Here is a 16,733-nt window from a genome sequence, read left to right as displayed (position 1 = left end):
TGTCCTGGTCCTCTCATCTCGTTACATAACATAACATATACCTAAGCGACGAAACGTCTGACGTGACTGTAGATGTTACTCAACTGGTCACCATATTACAATCTGCGAGACAAAAACAATCCTGTTTTTTACCCATTAAAACCGGGAACGCATACTGTGTCATTTTAGATTTTTAGCTATTGTACCATTATTTTATACTTAGCTATTCAAAAATAGCAGATATACAAGCTCGTAACGCGGCATCGAGTGCCGCGCTACGAGCTTGTTGATCTGCATTTTGTTTTTAAATCATGAAAATGTGTGCAAATCTTTGAATATATATATCTTTTTTTAAATATCTTTAACTCGAATATTTGCTTCTGGGCATTCTACAAATGTCTTCTAAATCCTATGTACATCCTCCATTTTAAGTCTTTTTTTCATGTCAAGAACCACCAATTATATGTATTTGTCAGCGTGCGGACCACCCCATCTCAAAATATTTTGTTCCAGGGACCCCCAGAAGCAAAGATTTGAGTTAAAAATGTATATATTATATTCAAAGATTTGCACACATTTTCACGATTTTCTTTTCTCAAGAATAGCAGATGTTCAAGCTCATAGCACGGCACCCGGTGCCGCTCTATGAGCTTGTATAGGCTATCTTAAAATGACACAGATGCGTTCCCGGTCTTAATGGGATAAAGAAAGGGAAATGAAGGCACTCACAGGTAGGCTGCTTTGCCCTCCTCCATGTCTTTACGCTCCTTGGTGCCGACGGAGGTCTTGTTGGTGCACGACGCGCAGCGCGTGGTGATAAACATGAGGAGGCCACACTGACGCAGGAAGAAACAGCTGACGTCGACCACGACCAGGAGCAGCAGCACGGAGCCCAGACCCAGTCCCACCAGCACCCCCACACCCAGTCCACTGAACAGAGATTCTGCTGAGACAGGGGAAACATAACACACATGCACACACACATAACACACACACACACACACACACACACACACACACACACACACACACACACACACACACACACACACACACACACAGGTTGGTATTACTAAACTTGTGAATTTATGACGGTAATTTATTTATTTATTTTAATACATTTCTTATCCCACGATTTTGTAACCCATTTTTTCACCCAGTGCCAATTGTCTAAGTAATCCTGGGCGCTACACTCCCTCTGCCAGCCTAGGGAGAGCCTAGAGCCTTCAATGCATGAGAGCTAGCAAGCCGCTTCTTATCACCTGACAGGGGGGAGGTTCCCTGGTTAGACGTAGCGCATGGAAGGAACACGTTGTTCCTGTTTCAATTTTTTTTTTGTTGTTCCAACCAGTTCCTTTCCCCTCCAACCAGTTCCTTTCCCCTCCATCAGGCGAACAGGGTAATTTTGACGGTAATTTTATGATACAGCACTGACGAAGGTCCTATGACTGCTTTTTGGCACCTTTCGCTTTGAGCACAGAGCACTTGTGCACACACAGCATGTTAAAATAAAATAAAAAATACAGTACTATATATTTTCTTAGTCTCTGTCTAAGGAGTCTTCCTTAAAGGTTTTTGTAGAGTATTTTTCTGCCAGTTTCCTTTGGTGCCATTTTTAACCCTAGCCTTAAAGCCTAAATGGCCATAAAGTAAAGAATGTAAGAGAGAGAGAGAGACATTGGTGTCCCTCAAATCACTGCTGCTCATGGGAAGAAATCAGTGGTGTAAAATAACGAAGTACCTAAATAATAAGTACATTTACTCAAGTAGCCTACTGTAATCGAGTAGGCAGGCAATTGAGGACAGTGACCAAACCGCCGTCGTAACTTCAATTATTTTTTACCTTTATTTATTCTCGAAAGACATTGTTGCCATCATTTGCAGTGTCGTCGAGATACAGCACAGTACAACATCAATACAACATCAATATTCATATCTATGACAAATTCAGAACAAAAACAAAATTAAAAACAGTTACGGACATTTGTGGGTAGATCTGCAATCAAAGATTTAAATTGACCATATGTTATGGGCGAACTGATCTTAAATTTCAGCTGTAGGTCATTCCACGTACATAGTTGGGGCACTAACGCAAAAGGCTGTTTTCCCTAGTTCAGTTTTTACCCTAGGGACTTTTAGCGTCAGCCAGTTATTTGAGCGTGTCCCATGCGCTCCAGGATTCCATTCCATCAAAGAATTAATATATAATGGCAAAGTCCCATCAATTGCCTTAAAAATAAATAGGTACCAATGTTTGTTTTGCCTGTCAGCCAAGGATGGCCAACCTACAGTACTCTGTCATATATTATGCATAATGTAGGGTGTAGTTGTTTTTTGAAACCCATGACATGTCCAGTAACGTTTGACTGCTGTAAAACAATCATGATACAGGAACCCTTATGATGTAGTACCCCTGCTTTGTCACAAGATGGAGCACTTTACTAACAGTCTCATTAGGATGTCCAAAATTAAACTTAGTATTGTGTGTACACAATGGAAAAATAGCATACTGATTAGTATGTACATTTAGTGGAAACGGAAAAGTGATAAAGGATTTAGGGCAAGATAAAATATTATACACCTTTGTTGGGCCGCTGGGGGGGGGGGGGGGGGGGGGAGAGAGAGAGAGAGAGAGAGAGAGAGAGACAGACAGACAGACAGACACAGAGACAGACACAGAGACAGACACAGAGACAGACAGACACAAAGAGAGACAGACAGACAGACAAAGTCAAAGTCAAAGACAAAGACAGACAGACAGACAGACAGACAGACAGACAGACAGACAGACAGACAGACACAGAGTGAGAGAGAGGCGAAGAGAGACAGACAGACAGAGACGAAGACAGACAGACAGACAGACAGACAGACAGACAGACAGACAGACACAGAATGAGAGAGAGACGAAGAGAGACAGATAGACAGGGACGAAGAGAGACAGACAGATAGACAGACAGACAGACAGACAGACAGACAGACAGACAGACAGACAGACAGACAGACAGACAGACAGACAGACAAACAGACAGACAGACAGACAAACAGACAGAGTGAGAGACGGTGGAGAGAGAGAGAGACAGACAGCTAGACACCAGTGAATTGGTTGGGTGGGGGTGGGGATGGGTTCTCTAAGCTTGCCGATTGGATCAATATTTTCTCAACACCACAGGCTATCAGGATTTCACCATTTAAAGTTTATCTGAGTTCATCTGCTGTAAAAGCTGCACTTTCAGAGATAGCACACACCTCTCCGTCTCGCCTGAAGTGTGTGTGTGTGTGTGTGTGTGTGTGTGTGTGTGTGTGTGTGTGTGTGTGTGTGTGTGTGTGTGTGTGTGTGTGTGTGTGTGTGTGTGTGTGTGTGTGTGTGTGTGTGTGTGTGTGTGTGTGTGTGTGTGTGTGTGTGTGTTTGTCAGCAAGGAAAAGAACAATACATGGAAAGTTTAGTTTTTGTTTAAAACACTTGCGTTGATCAAAAGACACGTGCAGGGATTAAAGCAAAAACTAATCTCACAACTGAAAGTTTTTGTTAGGTAAATTCCTATTCTGTGATTTCTTCCTACTATTCTACATACAGCCAACCAGATGGTGCATGTGTTTTTTACCATGCAGATTGTACCAGTGAAATATACCTTGTGGTTTAACCTGCCAATATATTACATTATATATTCCTTTTGACCCCAAAAAGTTTTTGAGCTGTCTCGTTAAAAAAAATAGAAAAACAGACATTTCTGCTCATTTAACCCTGATTGGCTGGTGATCTATAGGGTCATTAGCAGTGGTGGAAAAAATACTCAAATGTTTTATTTAAGTAAAAGTATCGGTACTGCAATGTAGAAATACTCTGTTACAAGTGAAAGGCCTGTGTTCAAAATGTTACCTGAGTAAAAGTACTAAAATGTTTGAAAATAGCGACGCGTTGTGAGCTTGTAGATCGGCTATTTTCAAATAGCCTATGTATAAAACAGGGCTAAAGTGGTTAATGTATGTTTTATAATGTAATAATTTATATCTGCAAAGTAACAAGTAAGTTTTCAAATAATTGTAGTGGAGTAAAAGATTTTCCTCAGAGATGTAGAGGAGTAAAGTAAAAGTACAGAAAATTGGAAGTACACCAGTAAAGTGAAAGTACCTCAAAATTGTACTTAAGTACAGTACTTGAGTAAATGTACTTAGTTACTTTACACCACTGTCTATAGGGGTCATTAGTATCATTATTTAATTCCCCCATGGCAACTTGTGCCTTCGGGAGCTGTTCCTATGCATCTCACTGACACTATGAGCTCATTACGGCACTCAGTGCCGTTTGAAGCTCCTTGATTAGATGTGAGGTGCTCTTCACTTGATCGATGATGATTGAATGGGCACTCATTGATTGGGGGAGTTAGCAGGTGCTAATGCTTTGTGCGATAAACAGAATCATTAGTGGATGTGATTTGGCCTTTTTTTTCCTGAGAGCTGAATTTAGTCTCTGTTAAAGAAGTGAGCGAAAGCAAAAGTTTGTCTGGAGGAGGAAGTCCGTGGACAAGTAAACAATCATTAAATCTTTATCTGTTAGCATGCAGACGAACGGCTTTTCACTGAAGCACCAAGTGCCGGCCTGATGAGACAACTTTTTAAAAAATGAAGAAAAAAAAAGAGAATAACTTAGCAAACTGATTTCAGCCACTCTTCTAAAATAACAGATGCCAGAGGCACTAAGTCATTTAAAGAATCAATTTATACCTTCCTTAACTGTAATCAAAGGGCAAAACTAAAACCAGAGGAGGACAGACGAATACTGCTGTGCAATCGACATATGCATGGGAGGGGGTTCTGTCTGTCTGTCTGTCTGTCTGTCTGTCTGTCTGTCTGATTGACTGATTGATCTGCAAACAGCTCTAATCTGCAAACAGCTCTAATATATTCGTATCAAACCTTTTTCAATGCTATGAACAAAAATAAATACAAAAGCTCTTTAATAGAGAGCTTGCTTTGGAACACAGATGACAGAACACAACACTGGTAACCAAGCCCAGTCTTTTCCCCACAAAATAATTTGTACTGTGAGAATTTATGAGGGGGAGGTGATTCATTTAATGGGTAGAGATAAAGGCATCCATTTTGATTTGCTGGCATCATTTCCCAGTAAAGTCTCATCCCCAGATAAGAGGAGGTGCCTCTCTGGATTTCTCATGAAGAGCTTTGATGACATTATTGTGCAGCTCACCATAATAAAACCTACCATGGTTCCTGGTTATTTTAAATCAAGTTTCTTTTATGGATCACGACCGGGAACACAATAGAGTTGTTGCAAGCAAGTGTTGGCACTTACAGCATCGCATCAGGCCTTACTGCTGTTTAGCATCACCATGGCAACAGCACAGGAAGTCTGACATTTGTCAAGCAAATGAGTCAGTGTAAAACTACAGGTGTCCATATGGAGAGAGGAAAGGAGAAGAGAAGAGAAGAGAAGAGAAGAGAAGAGAAGAGAAGAGAAGAGAAGAGAAGAGAAGAGAAGAGAAGAGAAGAGAAGAGAAGAGAAGAGAAGAGAAGAGAAAAGGAGAGGAGAGGAGAGGCCCTGTTTATAGGACAGCCTGTCTGTTAGTGGACAGATGGGAAATGTAAATGCTGAACAATAAACAAGGAAATCTTTGAATTTCGCTTCCATTTTGCTTCAATAGCAGCTACAGCAGTGGTTCTCAAAGTGGGGTCCAGGGGTACCCTCAGGGTATGTTGAGGGGGTTCCAAATGGACCATTCACAGGTCTGTAACTCTGATCAGGTGTACACAGGGTCCTGAGTTATGGGGGGTCCTTGGAATTGGATAACCACTGAGCTAAAGCAGTGGTTCTCAACCTTTTCAGGCCGCGACCCACCAAAATAATCATAATGGGGACCCCCCACCTTGACAAGCACGTTGCGAGGCGTTGTGAGCATGTAGATCAGCTATTTTCATTTTGTGTGCCTCTTTCTAATATTATTTGACAATTTGGCCAATGTTTGACCAGTTTTATGGTACAGTTTGACGCAGTAATGGTCTTATTTTTATTTATTTATTTTATAGGTATTAAAAAGTATCTTAAAGGTCCTTAAATCGTCACTTTAGAAATGTGCAGATACCCTGTAATACACGTATACTGTATGTTGGTGTAGAAATGTAGAAAACAGTGTCGCACATTAACCCATTTAGACCGGGAAAAGCATCTTGTGTCATTTTAGATTTCTTTGGCTATTCAAAAAATAGCAGATATACAAGCTTGTAGATCTGCTATTTTTTGGAAAAATCATGACAATCTGTGTTTTAAAGTGAATATTTTGACTCCGATCTGTGCTTCTGGGGGTCCCTGGAACAACATATTTTGAGATGGGGGTCCGTGGCCAAATACATATCATTTTGGGGGTCCTTGACATGGAAAAGTTGGAGCACCACATACTGTTAGGATTTAGAAAACATTATATATGTATTTGGCCGTGGACCCCCATCTCAAAAATGTTTTGTTCCAGGGACCCCAAGAAGCAAAGATTTGAGTTAAAAATGTTCACTTTAAAGCACACATTTTCACAATTTCCCTAAAAAATAGCAGATTTACAAGCTCATATGAGCTTGTATATCTGCTATTTTTTAATAGCCAAAAAAATCTAAAAATGACACAGATGCATGCGTTCTTATTGGGTTAAGCTAATCATGTGGGGACCCCCCCAGGGGAGGTGAGGTGACGTGATGTTCACCTGTGATGTCTGGCTCCTGGGGCATGAAGAACTGGTAGAAGGTGGGCTCCGACAGGCCCTTGACGTTGCGCGCCGTGATCTCCACCTGGTAGCGCGTGTTCCACTGGAGAGGCTGCAGCGTGGTGAAGTCATTGGCACCCGGCACCAGCTTGGTCATCCACTGATCCTCCTTATCCTGACAGAGGAGGAGAAAGACAGAGAGAGGGAGAAATACACAGAGAGAGAGAGAGAGAGAGAGAGAGAGAGAGAGAGAGAGAGAGAGAGAGAGAGAGAGAGAGAGAGAGAGAGAGAGAGAGAAACACAGAGAAGGGGGAGAGAGAGAGGGAGAGAGAGAGAGAGAGAGAGAGAGAGAGAGAGAGAGAGAGAGAGAGAGAGAGAGAGAGCATGAGAGAAAGTCAATGATTGGAATGGATGATGCTGTACATTTCATTAGTGTGTGCAAACATCAAAGGAGAGTGGAAGCAGCCGTGTTTCACTTCTATGAACAGCACCTCATCCCCTGTGTTTAATGTGGAGATCCAGAGAGCTGTGGGAATCTGTGACCAGAGCTGTGTTTGGGATTCACAAACGCAGGAACACGCGCACACGCAGGAACACGTATGCGCACGTGGGAACACGGTTAGGTTGATCTGCTGGTTCTCAACACGTGCAGGCTACCATACGTTTACTGATGTAACCTGATATGCCTCTGTTTTTTTCACTGTATTCAAAGAGCTTTTGTGTCTGAATGAGACACACAGGGACACGTGCTAGGACACCTCAGCATCTTGCGCCAGTTAAAATCCTTACTACTAATTGAGCAGGACACCCATGGAGTGGATAATCAGTGTCCGCCACGGCAAAACGGCAGATGCATGCTCCATATAACTCCATACTTTCCACAAAAATTACTCAATATTCTGCCTATAACACCAGCTGCTTCCCATACCGTTACTGTGCTTGCACAATGTACAATTAATATGAAACGCATTACGACCCAATACCTACAATATCTAAATCACTTCCGCAGGTACTGCAACGTCAAAATCCTCACAACTTTTTGGACAACAGATCTACAAGCTAACAACGCCCCGCATGTCGACAGATCTGTTCTTTTTTCACACCACGTTGCCAGTAGCCCCTCCCCGTTTTACCCCACAGTCTATGGGGCAGAGACCATATCTTAGCAACACTCAAACCGCTAACTCTCATTGGTCGTGTCATGAGTAAATGAGCCAATGAGCTGAGGGCACTTTCCAGACACCCAGAATCGCATACTCGCACAGCTTGCTGACACGACAGTCACACATAGCAACGAGAGGGGAGAGAGTCAGTGAGAGCAGAATCACCGTCATTTCTCAAATACGTCGCCCTGTCATTCATATTGATTCCCCGACCTCAAAATACAGACGATTTCTTACTTTTTAGTGTGATGTCTGTGTTCTTGGCTCCTTGTGGCTTTGTTTTTATCAGAGCACGAGAGCATAAATAAATAAATAGGTGTCGGGCTTCGGGCCGGGCTCGCGCTGTAAAATTTCCACCATTCAATGTAGGATCGCGATGGGATGTAACATTACAGTAGACACCTCAAATGTTACTGAATATCATAAACAACACAAGAGTCACATACCTGACAACATTTCCAAGGTGTTTACAGTTACAGTTCTTATATGACACAATCCAAGATTCCCCTATAATACAATACAAAAAATAACGCTGTGACCCAGGGGAATAGCGCCTTCTAGCGGCAGTGATGTCAGACTTCGGCGCTCTATTACGGCTTTTGGAATCCACTTTTAAAGTGTACCACCAGCAGGGTTAGTTAACACCAACACCACCACTTTGGGTCAGTACTCAATAAGAAACTAATAAGGCCCTATCTTGCGCGCCGCCTTACCCCTTATCCCTTAACTGTTTTGCCAGTTTTTGCTATTTTGAATTAAAATAAATAATAATCAAATAGCCGATCTAAAGCTCACAACGTGTCGATGTAGATCGGCTAGTTGAACTATTTTAAAATGTTTTTAAAATATGTAAAATATAGCTAATAAGTTTAGTGATAAGGTGTAAGGCAGCGCGCAAGATAGGGTCCTTAAAGGTTAATGATTTTGTATACTGTAGTACAATACAAAATACACAATATTCAATGTCCAATGCACAACATACAAGACAGTATATTCAATGTACGTATACAAGCAGGAAATACAAAGCAGGAGATGCAAATACAGGATAGCTAATGGAGCATGTCTGATGTTTTTGTTTTGTTCTGTTTGTCTTTTAGTGGCGAGGTTGAGGAGTTATTTCCATATTTATACTGTTTTAATGGATCAACAAATCCTAGCAGCACGCACAGCCTCTCATTTAAGTCATGAATGATAAGTGACACACAGAAACAGAGAGCACAGCAGGAGCATCGTGAAATCAATGGAACCGGTGACTCACACACGAGCTGCAAACAAAAAACTAAACACGTTTCAAATGTCACAAATCCAGGGCAGCTACTGTATTTGGGAGAAGGAAACAAAATCAATGTTTCTGATTCATTTAGGTTACTTCCCAGTGAGAGATGTAATTACACACTGCCAAAAAAAAAAAAAAAGTAAATGTATCCGTAAGGAAATTGGATTGGCCTTTTGTTCACTGGCTTAACTTAAATTCACTTTCCACTGGAACTGTTCTTGACTTTGTTTCAAATGACAGACTTTAACATTTATCACATAATCGCTATTAGCCATGCTCAGTAGGGTGGGGCGGTATAACGCGAAAGTAATCTGAGGTCTTTTAAAATGATGTATCCATTAATACCTTGATAAAGTTTCACCACGTGATTCAATGCAAACGGACATACAGAAGCTGAATGTCTTCCAAGTGGAATCCTTGGTATCTTTATACTAGACCAATGGTTCCCAAACAGGGGGTCGGGACCCCCAGGTTGGTCCTCAAATTATTTTGGGGGGTCGCCAGATGATTAGCTTAATGTGCAACATTGTTTTCTCACTCAACAGTAAACAAACCAAGATACAGTATAAGTGTGTACAGGGTATAATCTGCACATTTCTAAAGTTACAATTTAATGTCTTTTAAGACCTTTTAAATACCTCTAAAAGTCTAAAAATGTACTAATAGTAAGACCATTACTACGTCAAAAGAAACCAACAAACTATACTATAAAAAACATTCAAACATTGGCCAAATTGTCAAAGATTACCTAAGAAAGAGGTAAACATTTGTAAAATAGCTGAACTACAAGCTCACAACGAGCTTGTAGATCGGCTATTTTCACAATATTTATCTGTGGAACAGAGTCAAACTAAATATAATGCATCAACTCCTACAATTCCAAGTGCTTGTCAGGGTGGGGGGTCCCCAGTTCAAATATGATTATTTTATGGAGTCACGGCCTGAGTCACGTTTTGGAAACCCTTGTACTAGACTACAATGATGCTCAAAGGAGTCGTCGTCACTATGTGATACTCACTGTCTTGTACTTGACTATGTACTCAATGATGGGCATTCCTCCATCGTCCTGTTTGATCAGGCCCAGTCGGTAGGCCTTGCCCATCCCTCTCTGCCCATGGACGGCTGGGGGGCTTGGTTCTCCTAAGGAAGGCAGGGGGGGGAGATTGGGATTGAACACACGTGCGACCAAATTGGCCGTTATGTGTCTGCAAGTACACTGAGAGTGTACTAATGGCTCCAAAATTGAACCCGTTAGGGTCCATTTGGTGCCATTTGTACACTCTCAGAGTTAAATTAACACTGATGATACTACAGTTTGGGGGTTCCAGTTGTCAAAATGGTATCAAATTGGAGCCGGTGGTCTAATGCATATCAAATGCTGGGGGTCATTGAACTTAAAATGTTTGATAATCGCTGCTATAACCGTAACAATTGTCTCTTATGGGGGTCCGCGGGCTAATATGCCTTGACATGAAAAAGTTTGAGAAGCACTGTCCTAAGCAAAGAGTGGAGGCACCGGGGTGAAAGAGTGGACTTACGGATGGGTAACGTCTGGAAGGTCTCCATGTGGCTGAATTCTCCCTGACCCTTCCCGTTGATGGCCGCTACCCGCACCTGGTACGTGATGTTGGGCTCCAGAGGCGTCAGCACCACCGTCACTGCAGTGTGATGAAGACACAGAGTCACTTCACTGTAGTTCAGTCAGATAACTCACCAATAGGTTGAGACCAATAATAGCTTGATAACTAATTTTATTCATAACATATAAATACAAGTGTGAGTATTATATTTGATCTTGGCGTTCAGTCTCTGCTATACATCACTCCCCGCTCAGCAGCACATTAGAAGACAAACATTTAAAGGGATAGTTCAGCCCCAAAATGACTTTTTTTCCATCGATTAGTCATTCGCATTCCTAAGACCATATTTGTCGCATTCCTAAGACCATAATTTGATGACCGGCAGCGGTTCCGCTATAGGAGACACAAAGAGTCTCCTTTGTATCTCCTACCACTGCCTACCGGTCCGCTGGTCATCAAATTATTGGCTTAGGAATGCGACAAAAGCTAAAATATCCATATCCAATATCCAAAAATATCCATCTCCATAGGTCTCCATAGGGTGACTAATCAATAGAAAACAAATATTTAAGAGCAGGGAGATATACTGTACATACAACATTCAGTGGCAGCACTGACAGCAAGAGGAAGTTCAATGAATCAGGTGAGCTTAAGTAGACCGGCAATTTGGTCAGCTGCTTGACATGTTACATACAGTACAATACATCGCCCACATGGTGCTGCACACGCGTGCAAACCTCTCGAGTGTATCTCCCTGAACGAGCTTGCAGTCTACGCATCATCTACGCATCAAATCTTTGTTTTAGTTTTTACATTAGCCACTTGAACCCTAGCAACCCTTTTCTGAGGCGAACTTATAGCCAAAATAGCAGATCTACAAGCTCACAACGCCTCGCACTGCGAGGCGTTGTGAGCTTGTAGATCTGCTATTTTGGCTTAGCTTGTAGATCTGCTATTTTTGGCAAAGAGGTGTAGGTGTAGAGGGGAAAAAGCAGACCAAGTAAAAAAAAAAAGAAGTTTAGTCTGAAACACAATTTTATACGATATAGAGGGGGTCCGTGCTTCATCTCTCTCTCAGCTAGGGGGTCCTTGGCCTGAAAACCGTTGAAGACCCCTGGTTTAGATATAAAGTCACAGTTGAGAGAAGAATTCTGAGATATAAATTTACAATAGCGAGGTAAAAAATACATCTTTCAATTTGTATTCAGTTGTTGGAGAAAGCTTCTATAAGAGACCACGTGGCATCACAACCCAGGTCCTGTGTTAGTGTGTGTGTTCACAGCAGAGGAAAACATAAATCCATCACAAAGATCAACAGCTTTCATTTCACCTGACTTTTATCCTTATTTTCATTCAGCGCTACGGTATATACTGTAGACCAGCAGAAAACTCGGAATCAGATCTTTTTTCATTTCACTTATCTATTGGCTGCATCAAACAGCCTAAAAGATAAACCATGAAAAGATGAAGATAAAGCCTAAAAGATATAGAATAAATTATGCAGCTAAAATATATACTGCAGCTGGTTGCGCAAGCAGGTTGTGTAAGCCCAGGAAATCCTTCACTAGGTTTCTCTAGTGAATAGATTTTAACTTTGGATGAGAGACGTTCGTGTGAAAGCACAATGACACCTTGGTAGAAGTTGGGGTTCCGTAGTTACATTGTCATGATGTAACTACAGTCCAAATTCCAATTGGTGAGATACCAAGGGGTCCCCAGCAAAATGTGTTAATAAAGTGTCACAGTAAGTTTAACCTCTTTATCCATATTTTATACTTTGGCTATTCAAAAATAGCAGATCTACAAGCTCGTAAGTGCCGCGCTACAAGCTTGTAGATCTGCAATTTTTGAAAAATCTTGAAAATGTGTGCAAATCTTCAAATCTTTTTTTCTAAAAGGCGAACATAACACAACACAAATCTTTTGCTTCTGGGGGTCCCTGGCACAACATATTTTCAGGTGTGGGCCACAAAACAATTTGGGGGTCCTTGGCACGAAAAAAAAAATTGAGAACCACTCTCTGTTCCACATTACAGTTCCACTGAATAAAGCAATTTCGATGTGCAATTATTATTTTATGTTTTCCATCTAAGTGCTGCCCAGAGCATTCATTTATGGACTCCAAAATGAGGGATATTATAAGCGATGAGACGTTCAGGTTTGTCAGTTCCACTCAACATGTGACCGTTTGTCCTCTGCCTTCCACGTTTCTTTTTTCAAAGAAACCACTTCAAAATTGGGCGCTCTGCTTCCTCCGCGCTGTCGAGAGGCTTCCGGAAATCTATTTGCTGTCATGAAGGCGGTCGGCCCTTTCTGCCCCAGTGCATTCTGGGGTGACCCTCCTGTCAGGCGGGAAGGAGGAGGTTCTGACACAAGCTGTGGCTGGGGGCGGGGGGGCGGGGGGGGTCTCTATGGGTTGGAGTGGCGGTGGGTGGAAACATCTCAGTACAGCTGTCACGATTATGACATTCTTGTTGACGATTAATTGTTATACAAATAAATGCCAAGTTAGTAAGTAACCACTTACCTACCAACCACCCACCAACCTACTTACTTACTAAATAATGTACAGTACTATGGCCAGGACAGGTCATTACTAGTTTTATACTTAAAGAAGTAGTTCACCCAAAACATTACTTATTTTCTATCAATCACACACCCCGTGAAGCATCGAATTCATGGAGATTTTTTCAGTTTTTGTCCCATTCCTAAGCCAATAATTTGATGACCGGTGGTCTCTCCGGTAGGAGACTACCGGATACATTAGCATCTTTCCATCGGTAATCAAATTATTGGCTTAGGAATGCAACAAATTCAATGCTTCATGGGGTGTGTAATTGATAGAAAATGTGTAATTTTTTGGGTGAACTACTCATTAAAAAAAAAAAAACAGAAATAGTGGAAATAGCAGATCTACATGTTCACAACGCGTTGTGATGAGACCCATTGTGAGCTTGTAGATCTGACAATTTCGCAAAAATAATTGTTGACACAATTATATAATGCATATGACAGAGGCTCACTAAAAAGCTGAAGGCTTTGTGAGAAGATCAGTGGTTTAAAGTAACTAAGTACATGCACTCAAGTATGTACATAAGTACACTTTTGAGGTAATTTTATTTTACTGGAGTATTTCCCATTTTCAATACTTTTACTTCTGCTCCACTATATCTCAGAGGAAAATAGTTTACTTTTACTCCACTACAATTATTTGACAGCTTTAGTTATTAGTCACTTGCAGATTTAGATTATTATCACAAAACATACATTAACCACTTATTATATATTTCGGCCATTTGAAAATAGCCGATCTACAAGCTCACAATGCGTCACGATGCGACGATTGGACTTGTGAAATGGGACATTCTGCACAATGAGTATTTTTACTTTTGGTAGGGTTACGTATATTTTGATGCCAATACTTTAGTACTTTTACTCAGGTAAGTTTTGATTATCTGACTTTTAGTTGTAATACTACACTGCAGTATTGATACTTAAGTTTTTTTACTTAAGTAAAAAAAATGTAGTGTACTTATTCCACCACTGGAGAAGATGACACGAGAGACAAAGAGTCATGAACCTCTTGTCTCACGCTCCACTGAGAGGAGAGGGATGGCTTATAGATGTGGGAGGGTTGGGATCTTTAGCGTGAAATGACTGAGCTGAACCTTGTGCTGGAAAATGCTTTTTCAACCCTCTGAACTATGAATCACTGACCTGCAAAAAAACAGTTTATTTCCTCATGTGTGTTTGTGCTGATATCAAACAGCTGTTATCACCCCAGGATTTGTTTCAATATCACACTATGGAAACTGGTGATATGCACAGAGATTTTGCACATTTATAGTAGGATGGAAAGGACCACAATGGAAATAAGCCCTCAGGCTTTGTTGAGTTATTTTATTCTTTTGGGTTTTTTCTGCCCTTATTGTTATTGATAGGAAAGTAAGCTGACAGGATATGGGGGGAGAGATGGGGGGGCGACATACAGCAAAGGCCATCGGGATCGGGAGTTGAACCCGCGACATGCTGTCAAGCTGGATTACCAGCATACTATGTGATATGCGCCTGGACCGCTAGGCCAGCGGGTGCCCCATGTTTTACCTTTTTTTATGTGTATACTTTTGTTTTACTATGCATCGTATGCCCCCACTTATTGTTTTCAATAAATATGTCAATTGATAATCAATCAATCAATCAATCAATCAATCAATCAATCAATCAATCAATCGGTTAAAGTAGTGGTTCCCAAACTTTTTAGCTCAAGACTCAAAAGAGAAAATGTTGCCCCAATGTAGTGGAAATAGCAGATCTGCTATTTTCACAACTTCTTAAACCTTTTTCTAATTTATTTATGGAAATTATTCGATGTTTTCATTGCATTTATGAAATACTTTTGAAAGATGTTGGAATTGTCTTTTTTCGTTTCTTTTATCATTTATTTTGAGATTTTTCAATGAAACAATTAGACAAGATTAACAGACTCAGACCTACATACAAAACAGTCAGAATTGTTTTTAATTGATGAAAAGCTTTGATTAAACGTATTTTAATCTTTTGAAATATATTTTTTTATGTAGGAAACGGACAAAAGGAGATACCCATAAGAATTGGTCCGCGACCCAAAGATGAGTCACTGCTTGGGAAACGGTGGGTTTAAGCATGAAAAGTGAATTCCAGAAAACACACAACTGTGTGGGTTTTGAAGCAGCTCGAGTCTCGACTCACTCTGCACGCCATGTGACTGGACCGCCCTCCATTCCTGGGAGCCCGCCTCCTTGTACTGCACCAGGTAGTGTCCGATGGGAACGCCGCCGTGCGAGTCGGGCTTCATGAAGGTGACGGTGGCCAGGCGCTGGGACACAGACGACAGACGCACGCTGTACGGCTTGGATGGCACGTCTGCAAACACACAATCACATTGATCAAAGACTGATTTATGCAATGATGTACTATATGTTCTATGTTGTTCGTTTCTAACATCCACAACCCATTTTCTAACGTATTCATTGTGGTCACTCATTTAACCCATTAAGACCTGAGGCCGATTAAAAAGAAAATGCTATATCAGTGGTTCTCAAACTTTTTCATGCAAGGACAACCCATGTATCTGGACACCCACAATCTCAAAATCTCAAAAATAATTTGTTCCAGGGACCCCCAGAAGAAAAGATTTGAGTACAAAATGTTCACTTTAAAAAAATATATTCAAAGATTTGCAAAAATTGAGTCATGATTTTTCTAAAATAGCAGCTCTACAAGCTCATTGCACGCCACAAAGTGACGCGCTATGATACTATGATAATGGCTGCCTTCTGAAGAACTGACTGAAAAGAACAACAAAAAGTTTAGCATCAGTGGTCCTGGGCATCGCCCTTCATGGAGATATGTGCCATGGCTGTTTCCATGACCCTCTAAGACCCAAATAATTAAATTAAAACTGGAGAAGAATGATCCTTCTTTGGAAGTACTGTAGGGTAGCCTACCCAACTGGAAAGCCAGAGGCGGACTCTTATTTGTAGAAAATGATCGTTAGGCTATTGAATCCTAAGGCCAAACGATAAGCATATTTAACAGAGAGAAAAAAAGATGACCCAATAGCTAAATGATGGTTAGGACCCGTTGCACATAGGCTCGCTCTAATGCCTGACAGCGAGTCCCGGTTCGATTGAGACGTGTGAAACATAGCTAAGGCCGCCTCTGCCTGGAACCTTCTCAAAGACCCCTGGGCGTCCCTGGACCGCACTTTGGGAACCACTGCCTTAATGGTTAGCTTTGAAGATGAGACATGGTGAGCTGATGCCTTTTAGCCAGCTTTCAAATCATCCACCATCCCCTGCTCAATCATCAGCTGTGGAAATGTTGCGTTCATGTGTGCGTGCGTTGATGCGTGCATGTGTGCGTGTGTGTGTGTGTGCACGCAGCTTCTTACCCGGTATTTATTTTCCCAAACCATGGCAATTCAATCTCTACTGAAGAAAATTGAAGCTGTTGTGTATTAGGCGGAGCTACCATAAATACAAAGTAC

General features: G+C 41.3%; 2 protein-coding genes across 2 annotated transcripts in view; one reads left to right on the top strand and one right to left on the bottom strand.

Moving 5' to 3' along the window:
• Positions 1-16,733, top strand: part of sema3aa (sema domain, immunoglobulin domain (Ig), short basic domain, secreted, (semaphorin) 3Aa) — an 818,452-nt gene that overhangs the window by 138,184 nt on the left and 663,535 nt on the right. The window lies entirely within an intron of this gene.
• The window catches only part of LOC311039498 (neural cell adhesion molecule 2-like), a 194,198-nt gene that overhangs the window by 6,614 nt on the left and 170,851 nt on the right, over positions 1-16,733 (bottom strand). The window contains exons 12-16 of the mRNA XM_084049420.1: positions 15,434-15,607; positions 10,664-10,783; positions 10,144-10,265; positions 6,687-6,861; positions 709-925 (exon numbers count right to left, since the gene is read on the bottom strand). Of these exons, the coding sequence (XP_083905546.1) occupies positions 709-925; positions 6,687-6,861; positions 10,144-10,265; positions 10,664-10,783; positions 15,434-15,607 (808 nt within the window). The remainder of the gene's footprint in view (positions 1-708; positions 926-6,686; positions 6,862-10,143; positions 10,266-10,663; positions 10,784-15,433; positions 15,608-16,733) is intronic.

This window comes from Gymnoscopelus microlampas (genome assembly GCF_963454915.1).
Source record: "Gymnoscopelus microlampas genome assembly, chromosome: 23".
Taxonomy (NCBI): Eukaryota; Metazoa; Chordata; class Actinopteri; order Myctophiformes; family Myctophidae; genus Gymnoscopelus; species Gymnoscopelus microlampas.
The sequence above is the reverse complement of the archived record's forward strand: the minus strand, read 5'-3'. Positions and strand labels throughout refer to the sequence as shown.